The sequence below is a fragment of the Mustela lutreola genome, chromosome 4, assembly GCF_030435805.1.
Source record: "Mustela lutreola isolate mMusLut2 chromosome 4, mMusLut2.pri, whole genome shotgun sequence".
Classification (NCBI taxonomy): Eukaryota; Metazoa; Chordata; class Mammalia; order Carnivora; family Mustelidae; genus Mustela; species Mustela lutreola.
The window spans coordinates 84,018,815-84,044,844 of record NC_081293.1 but is presented as its reverse complement, the minus strand read 5'-3'; the positions used below and the strand labels follow the sequence as shown (position 1 = coordinate 84,044,844).

Here is a 26,030-nt window from a genome sequence, read left to right as displayed (position 1 = left end):
TTAACTTCATGGACTGAGTAAAGCAGATGGGCCTCATCTAATCAGTGGAAGGCTAGACTAGAACACAAAGGCTGGCCTTTCCCTGAGTAAGAGAGAATCCATCCTTCCCAACGATCAATGACCTGGGACACCAGCTTTTCTCTGCTTTCACACTCAGATGGAAACATGGGCTGTCCTGGGCCTCCAGTTTGCTAACTGCAGATCTTGGACTCGCAAGCCTTTACAATTGGGAAAACCAATTCCTTATAATCTCTTTATAATACACACACACGTGCATGCACACACGCACACACATATCTATTAGCTCTGTTTCTCTGGAGAACCCTGACTAATACAGAGTATTCTTACCCTCAACTGCTTGCTCAAGTTACAAGGATGCCCAGACTCGAGGTTGCCAATATAGTTATGGTCTGCGTGGTACCCCCTAGCGTTGTGTAGTGCACAACCGGTTGTACACTGCAGCTGTGCTCTCATCTCCCACCTTAACATCCCTTGAGACTCTCCATACAGACTCCAACTTCCCCACCTTAGTGCCTCTCCCAGGGCCATGTGCTCAGCATCAGAAACATGGCAAGGCCTACCAGCTCCAAACGTCTCCGACATCTTACCTCCGGGCACACAATGGAAGCCGTCTCCGTGATAACCAGGTTTGCACTGGCACTTGAAGGAGCCTGGAGTGTTGTAGCAGAAGGCGTCGGGGTGACATCGGGTTGACTGACACTCATCCACATCTGCAAAACAGCCACCAAGCCCAGGGAACAGTGAAATTTCTTCTGGAATTCATAGATGACACAGTAATTTAAACCACTTTCTCAACCCTGGGGGACTCTGTTTCTGATCTGGGAATAGCGATTTAAAATTTACAAAACGTGACTCATCAAAACACGAGCTCTCCAAATTCTATCCAGTGTATTTATAAATGTGTTTCACTCCAAGCATGCAGAAGGAAAAAAGAGAAGATTGGTTTGCATTATAAAATGAGCCTTCTCATCACAAGAGAGGGCTTCAAAAACCTGGGAGAGTTTGGAGACATCATTAAGGGCGGAGAGAAAAACCTCAGAGATAAGAGAAAATTCACATGCTCAGTAATGAAAGTATCTCAGAATTTATAATCTTAGAAAAACTTGGACTTTTCAGGAACACTGTTGGCTGTACTTTTAAGCAATTTTTCAAATCAGGGGTTGGGGGTAATTATCTCATAGTTCTCTTTCCTGAAATAATCTTTAAAGAACATCTTGGGAGCCATGAAGGACTGACCACAGGTCTAAAAGAATTCTGGGTAATCATTTATTCTTTGACTGTAGTCATTTATTCAATAAGGGCACTGGGCTTGTTTCGGAGCACAAGGTGAGAGCAGGTCAGATGAATTATATATACACATTTATATATTTATATATCTCTTACTGAACAAAAACCTAGACCTCAAACCCCATGTATCCAAGAGTTGTTTGCCTTTTCCCAAAAGAAAATCTCCTCAGTTCCTAGTAGACAACAGGAGTCTAATTGTTGCCTGAGTGAGCAAGTCACAGAGAACAAAGTAGTAGGGGGAGGCTAAGCATTTTCTCCAATGACAACAGCCCCCAAAGGAAAACACAGGGTGCACACTATGCAGAGAGACAAAACGCAGCCCAAATGCTCAAAAGAGTTGAAAGAGTAATTCTCTTAATTTCAGGGTGAGTCGGTAATTGGCAGATGGATTTTTTCTTTCAGGTTCCATGGAGAGAAAAATCAGAGCAAGCACGCACCTTGGCAGGCTCGGCCATCCCCAGAGAAGCCCGGCAGACAGGAACAGGTGTAGGAGGACCCTCCCACGTAGACACACTGAGCCCGCTGGGGTATGTCGCAGTCATGGAGGCCAGTCTCGCAGTAGTTGATAGGGCGCTGGTCCACGACAGCTTCAAACAAAAGGTTGACACACAGTGTTTGGAGAGAGGCCCCAAATGGTCTCGGTAGCCTTCTAAGCAAGTTCCCTCTACATCAATGGTTTAGTCCACTGAGGGGACTGTGCCTAGACCCCGGACCTCCAGACATCCTGTCAGGCTTCCTCCTCTGCCCCCCAGTGGGTTAGTACCCCTGAATTTTCTGTTTTCTGCCACCTGCCTCCAATCAGTCTTCAGAGACGGACACCATGGCTGTTCATCCCACCTGGTACTCAACCTTGACAAAACCTCTCTCTATATTGGCTCTCTCAAACCCAACTTTCCGTTCACTGAGACATGGAGGTGGGCATGTGTGGATGTATGTACACACTTGCTGTGGCGACCCTGCTGGGGCACCTGGAGCCAAGGACCTGAGACTTCTGCATGGTGGCTTGACCCCTGGCCCACCAAGCAGGTCAAGCACTGACTACAAACGCTGAAGGCATTTCCCGTGACGGAAGGAGAAGTTAATGTTTCCAGGGTGGTGAGACAGGTGTAGAGATACTGTGGATTCTGGGGTGTAAGCATCCCCGAGTGTCTACCAGGTACACATGTGTCTGCCGCATGGCTTTTATACCTCACTTCTCAGAGTCTCACATTTTTCCTCTGTGGGGAGGCCGGTGGATGAGCTGTCATTCTTTACAGGGTCCCAAAGATAGAACCCACAGAACGAGGGCTTGGGAAGCGGGTAAGTGACTAAGGGGGTGGCCGGTAATAACGTCTTGTGCTCTTGCCTCAAGATGGAAGTCAAGGGCTGAGGTCTCAGGGGTAATTTCAGTGGCAGTGCAGGATCTCTGGGGTTCCCACGGCACCATTTAGCTTCTGGTTTTAAAGATCTAAGACCCACGACAGAATTCTGTCCTTCAGAACTGATGTTCCTTTCCTTCCCTTCAAGGAGGCCCTTGGTGGCTAGACTATCCCAAGCAAGGAGGGCTTCTCTTCCTTCTCCTCCTCACTGAGTCTTTCCAAGACTGATTCCAGTTTTTCTTGTCTTTGAGAGAAAGAGAGAGCTCTAAGCACGGTCAGGGGACACGTCAAGGAGAGGGTATTCCTCAAGGTTCCAAATTTCTGGAAAACAGTCACCCAGATGATACCTAACAAGTGCAAGAACACACTCGGCTTCCTTGGGCCCTTCTTTCTTCTCTCCCGTCCCCTCATCTCTAAGTCTCTTCTCTTCTCTAGGGTCCCCTTCCTCCCCGCCCCCACTCCTTCAGCTTAGCTGCCCGACTTTCAAGAAATTAGGGTCCCTGAAAGGTCGGGAAAGTACCCACAGACAAAACCACCAGGAAACGAGTCTCACTCAGCTTTCTTTTCTCTATCTCTTCCGACACATATTTGTGTCATTTATACCTCATAGGTGGCCATTTTACAAGTGACATCTGCTCACGGCTCCGTTTGCTCCACCCTAATGAACAGAGACCCTCCGTAAGGGACACGCGCGGGTAGGTCTCGACATTCCCTCCCAGCCATCGCGATCGCACATGAGTTTCTATAATCCTCAAATCATTTCTAGAAAAAAGGCAATTTAGAGCTGCGTTTTTTTTTATCACTTTTTTTTAACGGAAGATCACTTTTCCATGCCAAAGCCATTTGCTCCTTAAAGAAGTTTTAAAAGCCAGCCCTACCATTCCAAACTGTTTTGTTCGAACTGTTTCATTTTCAAAAATACGTGAGGCATTTTTTAGGGAGGTTTCATGTCACTTAAGAGGGAAAGTCTCTTCGACATTCAGCCCACAGCCCTGGCAGTGTGTCTCAGTTCTCACACAACTGGAATTTCTAGATGGCTTTGCTGACAACATTCATTCAGAGGGGTCAGGACAGTCATGGAGGACAGCGGCTGCCTGGAGAACCTAAGCCACTGGAGGGGACACTGGGGCACCACGCAGTGCTCTCCTCAAAGGCTCCTGACCTTGCTGAGCTGGCAAGTTCTCTACAACTCTGATCCCACCCCTTTTACGAATGGGAAACAACATGCTGGGAGGAAGGGGGTGCATTCCGGAAAGGAGAGAAAACCAGGCTCAAATGAGAATTAAAATTTAACTAGAATCCCAAGCAGACTGTAAGCTGGGGTTGTGCTTTCCTAGCGCCACCTTTTCTGAGGAGAAGCATGGAGAAGGACCCTTCCCTGACCTGGAAGGAGTAAAGCGGGCTGCTGGTCCTGAGCTGCTGCCGCCCCCCGGCAGCAGTCCCCCAGAACCACCTGCAGGCTGGTTGGGCTGGAAATGAGACCGGAGAGAAGGGGGAGATGCCAAGAAGGAAAGACAACCGAGGGTAAGAAGTCCCAGGTTAGAAGGAGGGAAAGGTATACAGGGTGTAAACAGCTCTAAGGAGGGTGGTTTCCCTCGTTACTTTGAAGTTCTGAAAATAAGGTCACAAAAGTGAATGTTTTACATTAATTTTTCCCAACAATACAATAGGCAGGGAAGGGAGAACACTGGGTGAAGCAAGTCCTCTTCCTGGCCTGTGGGATGGGGAGGTACATGGTTTTGTGCACTGCACGAAGACACCCACGTAAGGGGGTCAATGGAACCTCAAATCTCCCCACATTCCACACACAGAGCAGCGTATCCTAGGGCTTTGGCCACGCAGAGGGGGATTGTCTGTGTCTTCACATAAAGGTGATTTATGGGCTGTTTTCGTACTTTGCACATTCTAATTAACTGTAAAAGTTGGCATGCAGTGGCAAAGAGAAAGGTCGCAGGTTTACAGGAAATGCCAAACACAGAAGTCCACGAGGCAGTTCCCCACAGGAAACCGAACCTCACAGAAAGAGGCAATGACCCCAGCCAGCCCACAGCCCCTGCACGAGCCCCAGCCCTTCACCGTCGGCAGCCACTGCACTGGCCTCCGCAACTAGCCCAACTGTCTTCTCTCCCTTCTCTGCTGCGACCTGGGATAAATCTTTCCAACCCGGGCTTTCCGTGCAGCATACAGTTGTGACAGAGAATTTCGGCAGAGGTGACCCGGCGACAAGCCAGAGCGACTGGCTGGAACGCATTTAGGCCGACGTGGTTTTCCCCGTGAGCTGCCTCTCCATGCAGTGGCTCTCGAAGGAGCTGGGCAATGGGGGATGGTGGCCAGGCCTGTGGGCAGGGGGGACTCGGGAAGCCTGGTGGCACAGCTCCGGGTGACTGTCACATGTGTTCCTGAGCAGTGGGATCCCTGGTTCAGACAAAATCTCACCCAGAGTGTGACGTGCAGAGAAACGAAAGGCTGGAGGTCATGGTGGGGGACAGACGGGCCCCGGCTCCCACAGCTCCTCCTCGGCAGCTCCCGAGGGGCCTCCAAGGGCTCTGGGCGACCCCGTGAGCCCATGATCCAGCCTGAGGAACCGAGGTCCAGACACGTGAGGTGTCCTCCTCAAAGTCCAATGCCTCGGAGCGGACATCTGTTCCCCCCAGCCCTGCGGTGAGTGCGCTCGGCAGGAGGACGTCGCGCCTCCCGGCCACCCACCCTGGAGCCGTGTCCCCCCACCCGCCAGGGCTGAGTCCAGACGTAATGGAAACGGGGCCGTCATGAAAAATAAACGTTCAAGTCACCTCCATCTCCAAAAAGCAGGGAAGGAGCTTGGGCCAAACACACAGAAATGGTTGTTCTCTACCAAGAGAGAAAAAAGTGACCTTAGCAGGGCCGGGATCTGCACTCTGTGTAAGGGGACCGGCTTCCCAAAACGTGCAGATGTTTGGGTCACGTTCAAAACCCGAGAACGGCCTGTTCCTTTCCGCCCCCGGGCTGCCACCTCACCCTGGGACCTCAGCAGCCCTGCCTGAGCGTCCGGGTGGAGCGAACGGAGCGCGTCCGGCTGCAGGGAGCAGCCAGGCAGCAAAAAGGGGGCGGCTCCGTGATGAGACACAAGAAGAATCTGTTTTAAAACTGGGACCACAAGGCACCTGGGTGGCTCTGTCGATTAAGCCTCTGCCTTCGGCTTAGGTCATGGTCCCTGGGCCATGGGATGAAGCCCCACATCAGGCTCTCTGCTCAGCGGGATGCCTGCCCCCTCCACCCCACCGCCTGCCTCTCTCTGCCTACTTGTCTGTCAAATAAATAAATAAAATCTTTAAAAAATAAATAAATAAAATTGGGAGGACAAGTTGAGCTTGGAGGCCCATTCAGCATGCTGCCCTCCGGAACGGACATCTCCAAGAATCTTTGAACTTAAACTTCTTGGCCCCCGTCAGGTCCAAGTGCAGCAGCAGGAAAAAAGTGGAAACGTCTGAACAGTCAGGCCCTTGGGGCAGGCCCACGAGCACCAGTCCCCACAGCACCGGCCTGCAGTGCGGTGAGCCCCACAAAGAGCTTCTCCTCACCTCCTCTGACAGGGCCAAGAAGCTCTGCTACAGCTCGTGGCTTATTCTAGCCCTGCTTCTGCCTTAGGCGCGGGACCCTCTGGTATGTGGAGGGAAGGGACAAAGTCTGGTTCGTCTTTGTAAACGGCTTCCCCAAACAACAGAAGGCGGCGCCCCCATGTCAGCCAGATGACGACAGGGCAGCGCCTGCACTCAGACCGCAGGCAACACACACACTCCGCATGCACGAGCGGTGTGACAAGTCACCCGCAGAACTTACTGGATTTGACAAGTCACCTGCAGAACTTACCGGATTTGACAAGTCACCCACAGAACTTACCCGATTTGACAAGTCACCCGCAGAACTTGCCCGATTTGACAAGTCGCCCCCAGAACTTACCCACACAGGCTCCTGCCTCTGAGAACCGATAGCCGTCCACACACTCGCAGCGGAAGGTTCCAGGCTGATTATTGCAGACGGCGTGGCTCCCACACACCGAGGGCTGTTCTGAACATTCATCGATATCTACAACAAATTTTTTTAAAAATCCACACTTAAAAAAAAAAAAACACTTCAAATATGGGTAAATACAATAAAATAGTATTTTGGACCGCACAATTGGATCAATTCTAAGACCGCACAATTGGATCAATTCTAAGACAAACTCTTCTATGGTCCAAAAGTTACATGAATACGATTTTTTTCCTATTTATTTTTTTATTTCATCATCAGCGAGAGAGCAGAGGGAGAGAGAACCTCAAGCAGACACCACGCAGGACACAAAGCTCAGTCTCACGACCCTCAGATCGTAAGGTGACCTGAAACAAAGGGTCGGACGCTTCATTAACGGAGCCACCCTGACACCCCAGTAAGAGTTTTCTTCCTGCGTGCCACTTTCGAGAGTGACCCCAAGGCCCTCCTACGTAACCACGTGCTTCCCCTGCCTGTCCTGGAGGCAGGCGCTGAGCCTGGGGCTCGCTAACACCAGACTGGCCCGTGCACGTCAGAAAGCCAGGTGCGCAAGCGTCCAGACTGTGAACACGGCTCCTGAGGTCACGGAGCATATTTAAATGTGCTACTCAAAAATATTACTTAACCCACTTATAGGTACAAAGCAAAGCTGAACAATGTCAGGCCTAATTGTGAATTTTTGAATGTTGTCTAGAGCTTAATGCACTAAAAGGAAGCTTGTCAGTGAACCGGCAGGGTGATGTCCTCTCATGACAATACCAAAGCTATCACAAAAAACCATATGCTTTGGAACTGGACATAGCTAGGCTCCAATCTGCCTCCTTTAGTTACCAGCTTGTGTGGTCTTGGGCAAGCTACTAACTACTCAGCCTCAGTTTCCCCGTTGGTAAGTGAAGCACAGTATGACTGACCTTGAGGGATTCTTCTGAGGACTACAGGAGTTGGATGTAAGCCAGAGGAACACCCAGTATGCTCAAGAAACGTAGCTATTATTGTAATTTTTAGGGGTTCATCCTATAGCCGTGGGGATGGATTGGGCTGATCTAGGGCCACGGCCCTCAGATTGCCACCAGGCATCAGGGTCCAATCTGCATGCAGCTAACCCCACAGCAAGGCTGGTTGGCCCAGACGAGAAGCTGAGCTAACTTGTCATCGCCCTGATTACCTGCCCACTAATGGACTGAAATAAACACAACCACATGAGGTTCTTCCTATGCCAGCCTCATCCTCAGAGTATGCTGAGTATGAGTAGTCTAGAAATGCTGGTATTTCTAGAACCTTGAGACATGGGGATGTCATTTCATGAGATCTCATGATCATACAAGTTCCCTCCTCTTCTCACCCTCCTCCAACACCTTCACGGGAACTTTCACATTTGGAAGACAAAGCCTCATGCGTCTATCTCCAATGGCCAGCCTCGCCCATCTCCTCCCTGGTGAGACATATCCCTCCTGGCCTATCAGACCATGTTGCCAAGAGAGGCACTTCTGCCACATCTGCCCCAGAGCCTGACCTCTACCCGTGCAAACACCCAAACCAAATGGTATTCAGCTTTTTAAATATGTACCGCCAATGTCACGTTCCTGTGCAATGTTTAAGATACAAGATCTCACACTAGAGGACTGTTCCGGGCACAGGTGGGAGGTCACAGCACACAGCCCCTCCCGAAGTAGCCCCTTCCACGAACTGGAGCTGGAGTGCGGCTGCGGGATACTCAGCACGGCCCCATCCGCCAGCTGCTGCTCCGACAGCACAGGAAGAAAAAAAAAAATCGGTCCGGCTTCCACGGTCTCTGTGCCCTGACTCTCAGAGGACACTCCCTGCACAGATGTCTGCACGCCCTGTTCAGACTTCAGGGCTCCAGAACTCGGACTCCACTGCCAAAGCCCAAGAGCCCAGAGCAAGAGTTTTCAGTCAAAGGGACAGAGCGAAATCACCCGGGTAAGTGTTCCAAGTTCCAGTCCTCCCCCAGCAGTTTGTGGACAGGGATGCTGTGTGTTTCTAAAAGCTACTTGGGTGATTAAGAGGGTTAGCACTCCCTTAGCCCCCACCTACTGCTGCCCAGTAGGACCTGCGGGCCCGTGGGATGAGGGAGGGTATGGCCCCTTGGCACGCGAAGGTCCCTCTCTCTATACACCCAAGCACGGTGACACCTTTTCTGTAGGGCAAGACTCTAGGAGTTTCGTCCTTATAGTGAAATTCTTCTGAATGTCTAATCTAAAACCTCCCTTCTGTAAACCAAGGGTGGGACTTTAAACCTTCCTTTAGTCGAAACAGTAAGCTGGTGCTAACTGCCCCCTCGTAAAATATCACAAAATCTCCTTCAAGTTTGTTTTTTACTCTCTGGGAAGAGATCTTGCACATAGATTAGTCTCTAGCCCAACAGGAAAGTCCTAGATAATTTGTGTAATCATTGCTTCCTAAGTTTTTTCAGAGTGGCTACTTTTCATGTATTTTCAGCCAATCTTAATTTGCCCCTTTTCTGAGGGCCAGGCTCTCTGAGGAGAGTCTCATGACTGATTTGTTACGTGCCTGTGTGTGCCCAACATTACCCGAAGAGAGGTCATCCAAAACGATCTCTACAGACTCCCAGCTGAGGAATGTATGGGAGTCATCCTGGAAGCAGATCTCTGCGATTTGTCTGGAAACCTTCTCCAAGCTATGCTGGAGGGACACCATGCAACGTGTCGCCAACACCGGGCTTGCTGGGGATGCCATCTATCATCACATCAGTGTTACACAACAGAGTTGCAAAGGCTCATTCTCATTCTCTTCTAAGTCACTTCCCAGGTCAAAATAACACACGATGTGATTTGCCTAATGCAATTTCCTACCAACAGCCTCACGTCTCGATGCTTTAACACTCTGAGGCATGTTCTAGTGACCCTGAACAAAACAGTAGCCTGACCGGGAATATACTCACATTCCATCGTGCTAATCCCCCAGAACAAGGACTAACCAGAGAACAAAAGCAAGTCCACACACGACCACTTGTCTTCCTGAGCAAGCACAGAGAGGGTTCTCTGTGACAGCAACAGAGTAGGGAAGGTACGGCCGGGTCGTGTGCTGGGAGGTGAAGCAAGCGTTCCCACTACGGTCCGCTCAGGTGCTGGGAGTGGATGAAACAGCCAGAGGTCATGGCTCAGCAGCAGTGGGTTGGGGTGTCTCCAAGCTTTACTCACATGTGTTCGTCTTACGAAGTTGAGGTAGGGCCATGTAAAGACCAAGAAGGTATACGCTTCCAGCAGAGAAGTGAGGGAGCTCCCTCACTGCACGGTGTCCAAAACCATCTTCCTGGCCCTGGGAGGGCTCTGCCCCCCACTCCCCAGCTACCATGCTGCTTCAGACTGGCCTGAGCCAGCTCAGCCATGTAGGATTGCTGGGCCATGTGGGGGAAATTCTGGAACACTCTGATGATTAGAGGCACGTAGGAACTCTGTCCCCTTCCCAGTCGTCTGTTACAAGGAAGGAGAGCATTGGACTGGATTCTACCACCTGTACAAAGCCATCAGCAGGCTAAACTGTTACACGGTCTGTTCCTACAAGCACATGTCCCTGCTCCCCATTATTTCAGATGCCCCAGTGAGCACCTTACTCTGAGCCAAATACAGGAACATAGTGACAGTAGGACCTGCCAACCTTTATGTTAAATCAGCACATGAAATCTGCCACTCGTCAGAGGGCTGGATGCCAGACCCCAGGCATCACCCCTCGATTTCATGGCTCACCGGGTTCTCAGACCCCAATCCTTCAAGAGGACTGGTCATCTTTCTGGCCAAACATACAGGTGCATGCCACTCTTTCACTGGGGGGACATCCTTCTAGCATCTGCGACACCTGCTAGCGAACCCTCGGCTGCAGACTTAGGCTGCTCTGATTTAAGTGCTTGACACTCCTGCACTGCTTGCTTCTGCTGGATGGGCTCGTCACTGAGTTAGGAGTCAGCTAACTGACCCTCGGTAATGTCCTAAAACTTAGTCACAAACACATGAGTAAGTATGCAAAATTATATTATAATCAGGAGCGCCTAAGGGGCTCAGTCAGTTAAGTGTCTGCCTTCGGCTCAGGTCATGATCCCAGGGTCTTGGAATTGAGTCCCGCACCGGACTCCCTGTTCAGCAGAGAGCCTGCTTCTCCCTCTGTCTGCTGCTCCCACTCTCTGACAAATAATAAATAAATAAATAATGAAATCTTTAAAAAAAAATCTTAAAAAAAGAACATATTAGTATGCAGCTGTCACGGGTAAGTATTCAAAGTTAAACTACAATCAAGTAAGTCTGGCAAGAAGGCAGTGAGCGTAACGTTCGTGCGTGAGTCAGACCCCCGGTCAGACGTTCCGGTGTCACGGGCTCGCTCAGATGAGCCGCAGCATTTCTCAGCTACAGAAAAAGGAACGAATCTGCCACCGGTGGAACAGCTACGATCAAAGTAAATATATAAATAAACCGCATTAGCAAGTGTTGGCCGGGATGTGATGGAGGGCAGCCCCCGTGCGCTGCTGCCGGGAATGTGAAATGGGACCCCCGCCGAGCGGAGAAGTGTGAAGGCATTGGAAGAGCCAAACCGGTATTTCATACACTCAGGTTCACAGCGGCATCACCCACACCAGCCAAAAAATCGAAGCAACCCAGGAGTCCACAGACAGACGGAGTTAAAAAGACAGCAGTGTGTGCAGGCCACGGAATCGATTCCCGCCTCAGCAGGAAGTGATTCGGGCCCAGGCTACCACGTGGTAAGCCCTGAGGACACTATGCTCAGAGAAGTGAGCCAGTCACAGAAGGACAGGACCGTGTAAGGCCACTCTATGAGGTATGTAAAGAGTCATATTCATGGAAAGTAGGGCCAGGGGGACAAGGGAATGGGGAGTTGTTTAATGGGGACAGTGTTTCAGTTCTGCAAGACAACCAGAACCCCAAGTGTGGGGCCTGGCACACGCCCTGGTGCTCCCCTCGCCCCTCCCTCTCTTCACCCAGCCCTCTGGTCTGCAGACTTCAGACACCTCCTCCTGGCCTCTTCCCCAGCCCCCACAAGTCAGAAGGGATGGTTGTACCAGAGCAGATCCTTCCGTCCCCTCGGAAGCCTATGGAACACTCGCAGGTGAACTGAACCCCAGGGCCAGGGCGACAGGCGGCATTGGTGTCACACCCGTGAGTGCCGATGTAGCAAGGGTTCTGCAGGGCATCCGGGGAGCCATCTGTGAAGGAGAGACACGGAAGCCGAGTGAGTGATCCAGGGATGCCTGCGGGTTTCCTCCTTCCACAGAGAGCAAGGCCCAGCTGATGACCCAGAGGGTCCTGGCCTAGAAACCACCGGATTCCCATGTCACCCTCGGGCGGGATCGGCAAAGCATGTCCCTCCAGATCCATGCCTGTTTTTGTAAATAAAGTTTTATTGGAAACCAGCCGCATCCATTCACTTGCAAATAATCTATGGCTGCTTCCGTGCCACAATGGCAGAACTGAGATCTTCAGACACTACAGGGCTGGCAAAGCCTAGAATGTTTAATGCGGAGCCTTTTAAGAAAAAAAAAAAAAGTACCACCACCAATGCCCAGGGCCCAGCTGTCACAGGAGGGAGAAAGACACCTGTCCTCCTCCTGCTTTATAGAGCTAAGCAAGGATGAACACGGCCGGCTGGGGAGGTGGCCTGGGTATGCAGGGAGCACCAAAAAGAATTAAAAAGAGAAAAGCCTAATGCTGGACCCCAAGCATATAGAGCCTGTAGGGCTGGAAGATTTGGGTGACACGCAGACAGCATGCAAGCTCTCCGAATGCCAGCTTCCCGCATGCAGCCCAGAGCAACCCCAGACCGGACCTCGGAGCCAGTGACGTGCTGCCCCTGGGCAGGGGTGCGGAGGCTCCATGCCGGACCTGCACTGGCTTTGCCTAGAGCCTCAGACCCTGAGCACACGCTCCTTTCACGGCCAAGCACGAGTGCGCTCAAATGCCCTGCCAAAGCCGGCTGTGGCCTTGAACAGTCCGCTCCGCCCCACATGGAAGGATGAGGAGAGAGGTTATGTCCAGGCTGCCACTCCTACCCCTCACAGGACCGATGGAGTTGCTCAGTGCATAGCGCAAGATCTTCTCCTCGCGGTTGTACAGGACAAACACACTGTCCACGGACAGCTGCTGGGTGCTGGGCAGGTCCGGCCGGGAGGGGTCGTGGACGCACTCCTGGAAGGTGATGGTCTGGCGCCACTGGTAAGCGTGGATGTCGGAGGGGGTGGCGCCGTCCTGCTCCGGGCCCGTCACGGTGTACTCCCGGGACGAGGACGACGTGATCACTGCGATGCGGCGGCCGGAGAAGGGAGACAAGGCAGGGTGACAAACGGGGCAAGAGGTTTAGTCGAGGGCTTTCAAACAGCGAGCAGAAGTCTCTGCCCAGATGAGCGATTGGATGGAACAGTACCTAAGACCGTTTACTTCTGTGCTACCTCGGTCTCCCATACTGTTATGGTCTTGCTGGCACTGGTAATATTTCCCGCTTTCTCGCCTCAAGGGCTCTCTGTAGCTTCTGAAGCCACCCAGAATCAACCTAGAGATCGAGTCTGGTGGAAAGGGCACACACGGAAAAGCAGGTTCACCTGAACCTACACCGGCGCGCGCAAGCTGTGCAATCGTGGGCCACTTACAACCTCTTTAGCCCCCATTTCTTTTACAAGTGGGTAGGGGTGAGAATGAGATAATGTGTGTCAAATTTCTGGACCCACACAGGCTAACGCTACTATGATATACTACCACTGATGTGGCATGGACATCGTGACTAGCAGAGAGCTGGCAGCTTTCTAGAGGTTATCGCATCTGGGATTCAACAAATAGTGGCTGCTATGTATCACTCTAGATGAAGTAGTTCTCTGATACAAAAAATAAAAAATAAAAAGAAGACACTAAGTGGGTTTCATGTAGCCAATTTCTGGAAAATTACTAAAATGCTTTGAGCAAACCTCAAGAGAGAAGAAGAGAGACAGTCTTCCCGCTCAGGAGAGAGCCTGATTTTCAACCATATGATGAAACTCTCAACTTCCTATTTAAAAAAAAAAAAAGAAAGAATAAAAGGCTCCTTATATTTGTGTGCTCTGCTGTAGTTCATAACAAAAGTCAGAGGATAAATAAAAGATTAGTATAAGCTGTCTCTTGTCCAGCTCCCACGTGCTACGCTGCCAGAAACACCATCTGGTCGCAGGCTGACTGCAGCCGGGGTCCCGCTGCTCATTCCAGCTCCCATTTACCAAGCCACGTGGTCTCCAGGAGAGCCTGATCAGGCCACAAGCCGTGGTAATTAGTACAACCTCGCTGGATGGCAATTTAATGAGAGACTTCAAAAAGTTTCTATTGTTTGGCTCAGCAACTCTACTTCTAGGAATTGAATCTTAGGAAAGAATCGGAAATTTGGTCAAGATTTATGATGAAGATGGTCCTTGGAACTCATTATAGGATGGGAAAATTGGAAATAACGTAAGCTTTAGAGAAGAGAATGGTTTAAATTAATGGCCATATAAAAGAGTAGTGCCGATTCATTAAAAAGGATTTTCAAAGTCTATTGAATGAACTATAAAGTATTCAGGATTTCAAATTAACTGGAAAATGAAGATATAATAATGGGGTACCACTGCAATTCTATTTAAATGAAAAACTATATACCCAACTGTAGAGAACATGATAATACTGCATCAATGTCAAGTTTCCTGACAGTGATCATTGTGCTGTGTCCACATAACAGAATATTTTTGTTCTTAAGAAAAACGGGGGACTTATTCAGAGGGTGGACAATCACAATGACTACAACTTATTTTCCAAAAATGTATTATTTGCAAAAATATATATATATATCTCTAGGTAAGAGAATGATAAAATAAATATGGCAAAATCTTAACAATTGGTGAAACTGGGTAAATGGCAGGTCGAAATTGTGTTACTTTCAACTCTAATGTAAGTGTGAAATTATGTGAAATACTAAATTAAAATATAGGTATATACATATATACAAATGCACATATATTTACATACAGATACAACAGCCATGCTGTAGGTTATATCCCTAGGACTTACAAGATCTATACTGAAATATTATATATATATATATATTTTTTTAATTTATTTGTAATGGGTATTTTTCAAGATTTTTATTTTTAAATAATCTTTAAAAATCCTTCAAATCCTCCAGTCCACCCCCCCACCTACCACCCAGACAGCCAGGAGCCTCTGCTGGGGTATTTTATATGTAAATGGAGAAAAGGCTGAAAGGAAATAATTTAAACCTAATAATAATTATGCCCCAGTTTTACCATTATGCGTAATTTCTTTTTTGGGGGCACTATTTTTCTATGTCTGTATTATGTCTGCAATTAGAGGAAAAGGTGATTTTAATAAGCTAGCGCCTATCTGTTTCCTGCCAGGAAGCCCAGGAGACCACCCTGGCGTAGTAAGGCCGCTGGAGCAGTGGGTGGGTCTGGAGTCAGTGGGGAGCTAGGGTTGTCCCCACAACCCTCCCGCTACCCCCGGCCCCTCCCTCCCATCTCCTTACCTCCCATCCCCCCTGCCCCCCATGCAGCGCTGGCAGCTCACCCCCACGGGAGTAGTGGTAGAGCTCTGTGTAGGGCTCGATGTGCACGGAGGAGCCAAACGGGATGTGGGGCACGTGGCCCTCCAGCTCTGTGTCGATGGTCAAGTGTCCGTGCTCGTCAATGCCGCTGAACTGCTGCTTGATGATCAGCTTGCCCGGGGACCCCACAAAGGTCACCTCAGCCTGGCGGGTGAACTCGCCTCCTGGAAAGCAAGGCCCGTCATTCTACCATCTGGGAAGTCCCCCATTCTACCGTCTGGGAAGTCCCCCTCAGGCCAGCCCCAGGCGTGGGGGTGCTGCCCGAGGAGACTCGCACCTCCTCCATGAGCGCTTTAGTTGGGTCGAGAGACACAGAGCTGGTGACACTGAGGGCAGAGCCGGGACCTCCACGCGGCCCCGCTGAACACACACAGAGGAGAGAAGCTGCTTTCCAGCCCCGCACCAGCCTCTGGGACGTGGTGGGCTCAGGGACAGAGCTGGGAGATGCCAAGGACAGGAGTCTGACTCCCAGCTGTGCCAGGTACTGACTGAGCGAACGGGAACAAGTTACCCAACCGCCGAGCCTCCGTGTCTTGATGATAAAGATGGATACAGGCTACCTTGTGGAGACTAGATGAGATAAAGCATGTTACAAAAGTGCTCCGTCAAATGTCAAGGGCTCCAAGATGCCAAGTGGTGGTGACAACTGCTGGAACAGCTCAGTGCGCTGCACACCATCACCGGTCCCCAAAACCGCTCAGGGAGCACTCACGACGGGGGTTGGCGCAACAACTCCCCTCAGCCTGTGCAGCCCCACAGTGGCAGAAACCCTTGCTCTACTACCAGCTTCTTCCCTTTTCCACATGTGCAGACCCCCAGGACGGTGAGGATGCTGGCAAACTACAGCCCCGGGGCGAACTCTGGCCGGCAGCCCTGGGGCCAAGAATGATGTTTATGTTTTTAAATGGTTTATTAAGAAGCCAAAAGAATAACATTTCCTATTATGTATATTATCATACATATTTCACATATATAATATGTGAAAATTATATGAATATTAAGTTTTAGTGCCCACTAGCAAAGTTGCATCAGAACACTGCCACACTGACTCATTTACATACGAGCTACGGTGCTTTTGCTCCCGAGTTGCAAGGGAGACGTATAGACAAAAATATTTAGGCAAAGCAAATATTTACGATCTGCCCCTTGGCAGAGAATGGGACAACCCCTGCTTTATAATAAGGACCCCAGTCCCAGGCAGATATCCAAGTGCTAATCCAGGTCCCAGGGCAGTTAAGAGCCACTGTCAAAACGAAACAGAGATTTGCTGTGGCAGGGGATTTGTCAAGTCTCCCTCGGCTGGGCTGACGATAGTTGTTACGAAATATGGCCAGTTTAAATGAACCCACAGACAAAGCAACACCACGTTGAAAAGCTGTGCAGGAAGGAGCAGCATTTGTGGTCTGACTGCAAAGCTCCACTGTGTGTGCAAAGGAAGGAGCATGTTTGCATGAGAACATGAACTCAGTAATAATACTCGGGATATATGTGCCTGGGGGAGAGAGGGAAAAAATATTATGCCATGCATTTGATATCTTATGGGTAGGTGCCCCCCTTTACAAATATATATCCTCTCCTTTCTTAAAATGGTCACATTTACAGAAGCCTCTGTAGCTGTTGGAGGGTTACCCATGCAAAGCCTAGGGACCCTGCCTCACGGTGTCTCTGCGATAAAGTCTGGCTGAGGCTCCAGCCAGGCGAGGCAGTGGGGAGATAACAGACTGAGGGGCTCAGAGGCAGCGATGAGTACTGTGACCCAGAGCAGGCTCCAGGTCCTGGGAGTGGCCAGAGAGGAAGGACACAGTCTCTCGTATCCAAGCTGTTCCAGGAAAGGGCCTCCAGCATGCACAGGGGAGCTGGCCTCAGCAGGACGTGGGAGGCGTCACGGCCACACTATGAAAATGCTCCCCCCACCTGACCATCTGTCCATGTGTCTACTAAAGACTGAACTGTCCCTGACAGGGCAAAGCCTCTAAAAAGCTCCAAGGAAAGTCAGGTTTTCTAAGACTTGAGAGGATTGTGTCTCTCAGGTTTAATTTTCCAGCTAGAAATGAAAAGTTTCTGTTCTCCAAGCAGATACCGAAGCAAATATCAGATCAGGTTGGCTGGGAATTTGGAGGCTTGAGAAACAGAATGAGGCATGGGAGGCTCGAGAAACACTTCGGGATGGGAGGCTGGATGAGGTCACCTCATGGGCCCCGCTGGAGACTTCTAAAACCTCTACCACGAAATCACTCCCTGATCAAAATGCAATTCTAGATGGCCTTAGTGAGTACATACTAATGACAAAATTAATGATGGTTTTACCCCAACATCTTCTTTCTGGAGCCCCCAAACGCTCATCAGTAAGTTGTCTGCAGACCTGGAATTCCCCTTCCATTCACGCCCAGGCTCCCCAGGCACCCCCGGGCGGCCCACTGACTGGAATGTCTGAGACAGTTTACCTGTGATGCTGAACCCATTCTTGAATCCATCCTGTTCCACTGCAAACATCCATCCAATGATGCCTCCGACAGGGGCCAGGGGAAGCAGAGAGTAGCCAACGGTCTCGGGAATGGTGCTGATGGCCGTGTAGGAGCGCCCGTGGTTCATCACCACGTAAGAGTGGAGGTCAGTGTTCTCAAAGACGATGGGGACCGGGCTGTTCCCCACAAAGATCCTTCCTTTCACCTTGCCGTTAACTCGCTGGGGGGAGCCTGAGCAGGAAACAAAAAGGCCAGCCTTTTCAAAAAGAAGAACGTGCCTGGTAGGACCTATACCTATATTTTTTAAAAAAAAATTTTTTTAAAGATTTTATTTATTAATTTTTTAAAAGATTTTATTTATTTATCTGTCACAGAGAGAGAGTAAAAGAGAGAGAGAGAGCACCAGCAGGTAGAGTGGCAGGTAGAGGAGGAGGAAGCAGCAGGCTCCCCACTGAGCAAGGAGCCCGATGCGGGAGTCAATCCCAGGATCCTGGGATCATGACTCGAGCTGAAGGCAGACGCTTAGCTGACTGAGTCCCCCAGGCATCCTGGACCTGTACCTATAAAGCAAAGAGGCAGAACAGCATTGGGGTAAAGGGCCTTGGGTTAAGTCAAAGTAGTTGTCCTCAAGAAGACAGTACATACAACCATCTGTGAGCCTTAGAAATTCCAGCATCCCGCCTCCCTCCCATGCTGATGGATAACAGCACGGAAGGAGCTCCGACGGGAGCCACGTGTGATGGAGGAACTTCGGGGACAAATGAGATAATCTCAGGAGAAGAACAGTGTCACAGGTGATGCAGAACTAGGTGATCCCATCACTGATCACTTTTGAGCGTCTAATGGACAGAATGAGTAATCTGGGTGGGAAAGAGGGCCGGAACGGATGGTCCTGGGAGTCTGGGACATTTGGCGGCCTGATCTATCACACATCTTAACACACAGCTTAGGCTCAATTACGGTCCTCTTGCCAAGTGTGAGGACTGTCCGTCAGCCCAAGAGGCAACAGCCACAGGCACCACAGATGTCACGCACCACACAATGTGGCCAATGGCCCCGACCAGCTTGTAGGCTGGGGCGTAGTCACAGCTGACTGTTCCATTCAGACAACTGGGAAAGATACACAGCGTACTATGGAAATTTAAAAGCTTTTGCCATAAATTCCCTAATAATATATAAAGAATAATATTTTTGTTTTAAAAAACACATTAATAATAAGTGTCAGCATATACCTGGGGGAAAATACCAAAAGAGATATACACAAAATTGCCAACAGGGATTAACTCAGGGCAATACAGTAAACTTTCATTTGCTGTAACATATGCCTCTATGTTTCATGAAGATCTAGGAGGTGCATCTGTTCCTGTTTAATCAGGAAAATGTCAGATCTAAAGAAATGAAGTTGTTCTTGCATTCAAATAAGAAAAGTTGGGGTACCTGGGGGCTCAGTGGGTTAAGCCTCTGCCTTCAGCTCAGGTCATGATCTCAGGGTCCTGGGATCGAGCCGCGCATCGGGCTCTCTGCTCAGCAGGGAGCCTGCTTCCTCCTCTCTCTCTCTCTCTGCCTGCCTCTCTGACTACTTGTGATCTCTGTCTGTGTCAAATAAATAAATAAAATCTTCCTAAAAATTTTTTTAAAAATAAGAAAACTGAAGGTTACCATATGATCCAGAAATTCCAACTCCTAAATATATTCCCCAAAGAACAGGAAAGCTAGGTCCACACAAGAACTTGTACACAAATGTTGTTAGTAGCCTTGTTCATCACGGCCAGAATGCCCATCGTTGGTATAACTGTGCAACAGAACACATAGCTAGAAGAAAGGAACCAAATACTGACAGATGCCAACACACGGACGGACCCCAGAAACACCTGCTAAGTGAAAGAAGCCAGACTTGGACGGTTCCATATTGTATGATTCCGTGGAATGAGATGGAAAGATTTCTGAAGAAGACAACCCATCAGGAGAGGGCATGGATTAGTTGCGGACAGGGACAGGGGACCCGGGGGAAGTGGGGAAGACGGCTAGTAGGTACAGCGTTTCTTTCTGGACTGATAAAAGTGTTCTACAACCAAACAGAGGTGATAGTTGCCCAAATGAGTGAAGAGCCGAAAACCCACCAAACTCTATGCTTTAAACAAGGGTGTTAATTATAGCTTTAAGAAAACTGAAGGACCATACAGTTGAGGGTCTATTTCTGGGCTCTCTATTCTGTTCCATTGATTTGTGTCTGTTTTTGTGATGTCCACAGTAGCCAAACTATGGAAAGAACCTAGATGTCCATCAACAGATGAATGGATAAAGATGTGGTTCATATACACAATGGAATACTATGAAGCCATTAAAAGAAATGAAATCCTGCCATTTGCAATGACATGGATGGAACTAGAGGGTATTATGCTGCAAAGTAAGTTAATCAGAGAAAGACAATTATCATATGATCTCCCTGATATGAGGAATTTGAGAGGCAAAGTGGGGGGTTGAGAGGGTAGGGAAGAGAAAAAATGAAACAAGATGGGATCGGGAGGGAAACAAACCATAAGAGACTCTTAATCTCATCAAACAAACTGGGGGTCACGGGGGGAGGTGCGGCGGGAGAGGGTGGTTGGGTTATGGGCATTGGGGAGGGCATGTGCTATAGTGAGTGCTGGGAAGTGTGTAAGCCTGATTCACAGACCTGTACCCTGGGGCTAATAATACATTATATGTTAGTTTTAAAAAAAGGTAATAAAAAAAAAAAAAAAGAAAACTGAAGGAAGAGGTCAACAAGTCACCTTGGGCTGTTCAGGTTTGATGCACAATTAAATTCGATCAGTTATTGATTGCACATACACTGGTTCTCTTCCTAGATTACCAGGGACAGGATGTTCATGCCCAGCTCCTTCCCTTGGGACTCAGCACAGTTTTCGGAATGCAGTAAGTTCCCAGTAAAGTCTGTTGAGTAACCCTGACAGACGGGCTCACCCTTGAGCACGTGCAACAGAACACATAGCTAGAAGAAAGGAACCAAATACTGACAGATGCCAACACACGGACGGACCCTTGTGCAGATCTTTTGCTGTGTTCAGGACACCCAAGCCATTATGCAGGGTCACTGACCAGACAAGGCATGCTCGATAAACACAGTGCTTCTACACACAGATTGTGTCATTACACCAGGGAGTGCTATGCAGTTGGAAGACTAATAGTGAAAAAATGCATCCCCCAAACAATTACAGAAACAAGCAGGAAAGCCAAGCGAAGGAAACCAAACGAATTTTTTCCACCAAACCTTGAGCCAGAAAATAGTTTTATAAGTAGCAGGAATCCAACAAATATTTAAACCACAGAACTATTATGGGGCGCGTATATAATGTCAAAATATGCAGCTGGACAGTCTGTTATAGCTGAGCTTGCCTCCAAACAAACTGCTCAGCATTTCCAGCTCTGATACTGGTGTGGGAAGAACTAAGAGGTTGCTCTTTGAGAATGAGCTCTCCTTGCAGATTCTGGAAGCTTCTCTCAGGGCGAAAGAAGTACAAAAGCCAAGCCAGAAACAAAGAAGCAAAGGCACGTCATACCTGGGGTAGTGGGATTTCAAAGAAAACAGAACATATTTACAGTTCAGAACATCCCCCCGAATTTACATGAGACGTAGACATAATTTTCTTTCATTTCTTCAGATGGTATTTAGCAAAACTCACTTTATCTCACTGTGACCCAGAAGGAAACATTTTTTAGCAAATTGAAATAACTGATTTAACTACAGCTATGGCTGGCGATGTGAAGAACAGAAACCAACTGAGTTTAATTACTCCAACTGAGTTTAATTTAGTCAAAATTTTTAAAAATATTTTATTTATTTATTTGACAGACAGAAATCACAAGTAGTCAGAGAGGCAGGCAGAGAGAGAGGAAGGGAAGCAGGTTCCCTGTCAAGCAGAGAGCCCGATGCAGGACTCGATCCCAGGACCCTGGGATCATGACCCCAGCGGAAGGCAGAGGCTTTAACCCACTGAGCCACCCAGGCGCCTTAATTTAGTCAAATTTTGCAGAACAGTTGAGGTTCCTCATTCAACACGAGGAAAATGACCAATGAGTGACAAGTGAGGTAACTTGGTGTCTGAGGGGACAAAGGTTCAGTAGGGTCGGGTTTCTGTTGCTCTTGTTTTAATTTTAGTTTATAGCCCCAGGCTCCCAGAGGTCTCACTCTCTGAGTATCATTATCCTGACCGTCTAGGCTTTCACCCAGATTCTCCTGCTCACCCGAGAGCATCAACACCGGTTGGTCCTCTTGGGGGCAAAGCAAGGAATGATGCTGACCTACAGCTTAATGGGTTTTGGCGTCAGCCCCACAATGGGTCTTGTGCTCCAGAATTAAGTGGCGTACTTCTCATGTCCCGCCATCATCATGCTGGGACTTCAGGGGCACAACGAGAGGACAGCCTGAGGGGAAGGGTGCTGGAACACACTTTCCCCACTACAAACTTTGGTCCACGCCTGCCCACTGTGGCCCCGCTGGGGTTTCACAAGCTCTCAGGTCTTTGAACAACACCACGGAGGAGGTTGGAAAGGAACAGAGGAAAACGAGAGGCATTCACCATGCCTGGTCCGGGCTGCACTCTTTCAACACTTCAGCCTTCGTCCCACACGAGGGGCAGCTGTGAAGCTGGGCTCCCACGGGCAGTCATTTCCAAGACGGTGAAGGACAGAGCACAGGAAAGAAAGAGACCTCACCACAGTGCTAAAGTGGGCATTCCCTGAGAAACGGGCGTTAGAAAAGGATGAGAAAGAATGGTAACGAGAGATTAAATATCACTTAAAGTCTAGTATCTACAAAAAACACTACTACTCCCCCTTCGCAGAGCTGGGTAGAGGCCAACATTTCAAAACAAAAACTCCACTCCCTCCTTCTCCCTGCACAAATGGAACACATAAAAGCCAAATGCCTTCTTTCCTTTCCTGAGAGAGAGAGAGAGAGCGTGAGAGAGCCCGCGAGCAGAGGGAGGAGAGAGGGAATCCAAAGCAGGCTCCACGCCCAGTGTGGAACCCAACCCTGGGCCTAATTTCACAACCTGAGATAATGACCCTGAGTCGAAACCAGGAATGGGACTGTTAATGGACTGAGCCCCGCACGCACCCCCAAAGCCAATTACCTTCCGCAACACACTGCCGGCCGTTGCCGGTGTAGCCGGCCACGCAGCTGCAGCAGAAGCCGGTGGCGAAGTCCCTGCACTCGGCGTGCACAGAGCACTGGTGTCTGTTGTTGGCGCACGTCTGGCGGAAGTCCGTGTTGTAGCTGAACACTGTTCGGAGAAAACACAGCGCGCCGTCAGCACTTTGCACAGTGGGGGGCCAGGCTTCCCTGTCCCGTGCGTGCCCAAGCCTTGCAGGAATTCCCATCTGCGGGGGCATTCTGGGCCGGCGCTCACCGCCGATAGCCACCTAGGTCCTGCGGTGGCTCCTGCAGTCCAACCACCACGGCAAGTGGATCTAGAAGGAGTCTGAGAAATCACAGAGGTATTATTTAAAAATGCTATAATCCAATGGGTTGGATCACTGAATCCGTATTATCACTGTATCAATACTAGGTCACCGCCACCCAATACCAACCTTAATATGGTACCTGTGTAATGGGGTCAGATTAGCTTCACATTTTGGGACAGAACTCAAATTTTTTTTTCGTACTATCTTTTAATTGTGGTTAAAAATAATTATATATGTATATACATATATCTTAAAATTTGTCATTTTGATGACCTGAAAATATTTTAAAACTTTTTCCTTTTTCTCCCCCAGGGGAAAATTCAGAAGTTCTTATACGCAGAAGCTGATTAGAAATAATTCCCTGGTCACACTTGGTCTAAAGCTCTTTGACCCAAGAACAAAAAGTATTTCTATTTCAAATTCCTACCTCCCGGCTTCATTTTGTGAGAATTATGAATCATCTCATTAAATTTTATAATCCAAAGCAAATTAACTTAGAATGAAGTTCAAAAGCTCAAGGAGCCGGAGGAGGGATGGGCTTTTCGAGGGGATAATGATCCAATTTATAATTGAGTGTTATGAGGGAAGAAGAAAGTAAAGTTTAACCTAGGTAGATGGGATTTGTCTACACAGGCGGGAATTCGTCTACACAAGCGGGAATTTCCAGTGCGTATAAAGGAGGCGTTTGGCACTGGGAACACTTGGGCCCTAAGCTGAGCACAGGACGTGACTGACTGCTTCGGCTCCAGCTGTGGCCCGGCTCCCAGTGTGTCCCTGATGGCCTGTGAATCTGCAGGCGACTTTTCAAATAACACCAGGAATGTACGGCTGCCTACAGAAAACTGGCCTTTCTCATAGAAACAGTGAAAGAAAGCCATGGGACAGAGGAACAGAAAAACATCTGTTTTAGACACATTGGGGGTTCAAATCTAGGCTTTGATCAGGACCAAGTACTATCTATATACCTCCCTAAGTCATTAGTGTTAGCTCTGATCTCATGTCAAAGTGATGTCTTCATAGATAAGAATCCCACAGACACCTAGATAGGGGAAAAGCAGAGTAAGACTCCAGACTCCACACGGGCGAGTCAACATACTCCCCATATCTGGGGGAATTAGTCTGGAACCAGCTATTTAAGGGCAGAGAACTGTGTGCTGAGGGCTGTTAATGTCGCCCCAGGAAATCCAGGATGTAGAGGGGAGCTCTGAGCCATGAACCCACATCCTCCTCATGCCATAATGGGTAACTTCATCATGTCTGTGCCTTGGAAGCTGAGCAAGCACAGTTCCCAGGGCCACCAGATCCTGTCCGAGGTTTGGGATACTCAAAGAAGAACAGACATTTAGAACGACTGCTGTGAAGCAAATCGGAAGTAAAGAGAAATAAAAATTGAGTGAATCTTGTGGATGGAGTTGATTTCTCTGGGGGCCTTATAACCTCATACTAGAATCAAAGCATCATGTGGAGGCTTGGACCATCTCACGAATGTGGATGTCAGAGGTTACAGGTCAGCCTGAAGCCGAATCAGTCCTTCAGCTCAGTTGGAACATCTGTTATAAGACAAATCAAAGCACGCTGGCGCGCCAATGGTTTTTCTATCAAAAATGTAACAAAAATCCGAAAGAATATGGTTGACAAGAAAAGATTGTGTTTTAAAACTCTCTTTCAAAAAAAGGCATCTCTAAAAGGGTAACTCCAGGGGCGCCTGGGTGGCTCAGTGGGTTAAAGCCTCCGTCTTCAGCTCAAGTCATGACCCCAGGGTCCTGGAATCGAGCCCCGCATCGGGCTCTCTGCTCCGCGGGGAGCCTGCTTCCTCCTCTCTCTCTCTCTGCCTGCCTCTCTGCCTACTTGTGGTCTCTGTCTGTCAAATAAATAAATAACATCTTTAAAAAATAAATAAATAAAAGGGTAACTCCATTGGTTTTGTATTTTTACATCTTCACAAACCAACTCTGAAGCTGACAGGACCTGGGAGGAAAAAATAATCAACCACCCTCATTCCAAAACCAAGAGGAAACAAACGTCAAAGATAAACGGGGTAAATAGCCAAAGAAATTTCTAAACTGTTTTTTCAGGTGGGTGAATCTATTTCTGATCCCAGAAGTCACAAACAAGAAAATCTGACTTTCAAAATAACTCCAAAGCCATCTTCTCTTTAAAACAGGACCAAAAAGGAGGCAGGAGACACTTGAAAGAGCACCGGCTCAGCAGCCTCATAGCCACAGCCCTGATCCCCAAAGATCCCTCGGGGTCTTTGAAGCCATCAGGCCCGTCCAGCAAAGCCCCACAGCCGCGAGGGCCGCCTCCCTGTCCCCGGCTCTCATCCTCCCCCCAAACCGTCACATAAGGCGACAGACACCCTCCAGCAGAACTCCCATCAGGAGATCCAACTGCCCCTGGACAGACCCGCTGGGTGGCAAATGGCCTCACCCACTCCCGTCTCCTCGACTTCGTCCACGTCTATGACCTGCACAGGCTGCCGGGGAAATGTCTCCGCGGGCGGCTGGAACAACCTGGTCCTCTCCGTGGGAGGCCTGGGGAGTCTCTCGGTGGGCAGGCGGCGGGGGGCGAGGACACGGGGCCCGCTGTGCGTGTCTGGGTCTCCCCTCCCCTGGGCCTCGTGGGGGAAAGGTGTCGTGCTCGCGTCTTCCAGGTCCAGCTGTGTCACCGGCTCATAGTCCTCGTCATCGTACTCCGCTCCATCGTCCAGTCCGAGGCTCACGTCAGATGGCACCACGCCGCTGGCTGTGGCGGGGCTCCCGATCTCAAACACCCAGACGCCCTGCTGCCCTGAGTTGCTGCTCCTGGAGGAAGGACAGGT

General features: G+C 49.3%; 1 protein-coding gene across 1 annotated transcript in view; it reads right to left on the bottom strand.

The window, feature by feature from the left end:
* NID1 (nidogen 1) overlaps positions 1-26,030 on the bottom strand; it is an 81,461-nt gene that overhangs the window by 25,129 nt on the left and 30,302 nt on the right. The window contains exons 4-12 of the mRNA XM_059170396.1: positions 25,640-26,013; positions 22,879-23,028; positions 17,723-17,974; positions 15,242-15,442; positions 12,715-12,960; positions 11,728-11,871; positions 6,606-6,731; positions 1,746-1,895; positions 609-731 (exon numbers count right to left, since the gene is read on the bottom strand). Coding sequence (XP_059026379.1) covers positions 609-731; positions 1,746-1,895; positions 6,606-6,731; positions 11,728-11,871; positions 12,715-12,960; positions 15,242-15,442; positions 17,723-17,974; positions 22,879-23,028; positions 25,640-26,013 — 1,766 coding nt within the window. The remainder of the gene's footprint in view (positions 1-608; positions 732-1,745; positions 1,896-6,605; positions 6,732-11,727; positions 11,872-12,714; positions 12,961-15,241; positions 15,443-17,722; positions 17,975-22,878; positions 23,029-25,639; positions 26,014-26,030) is intronic.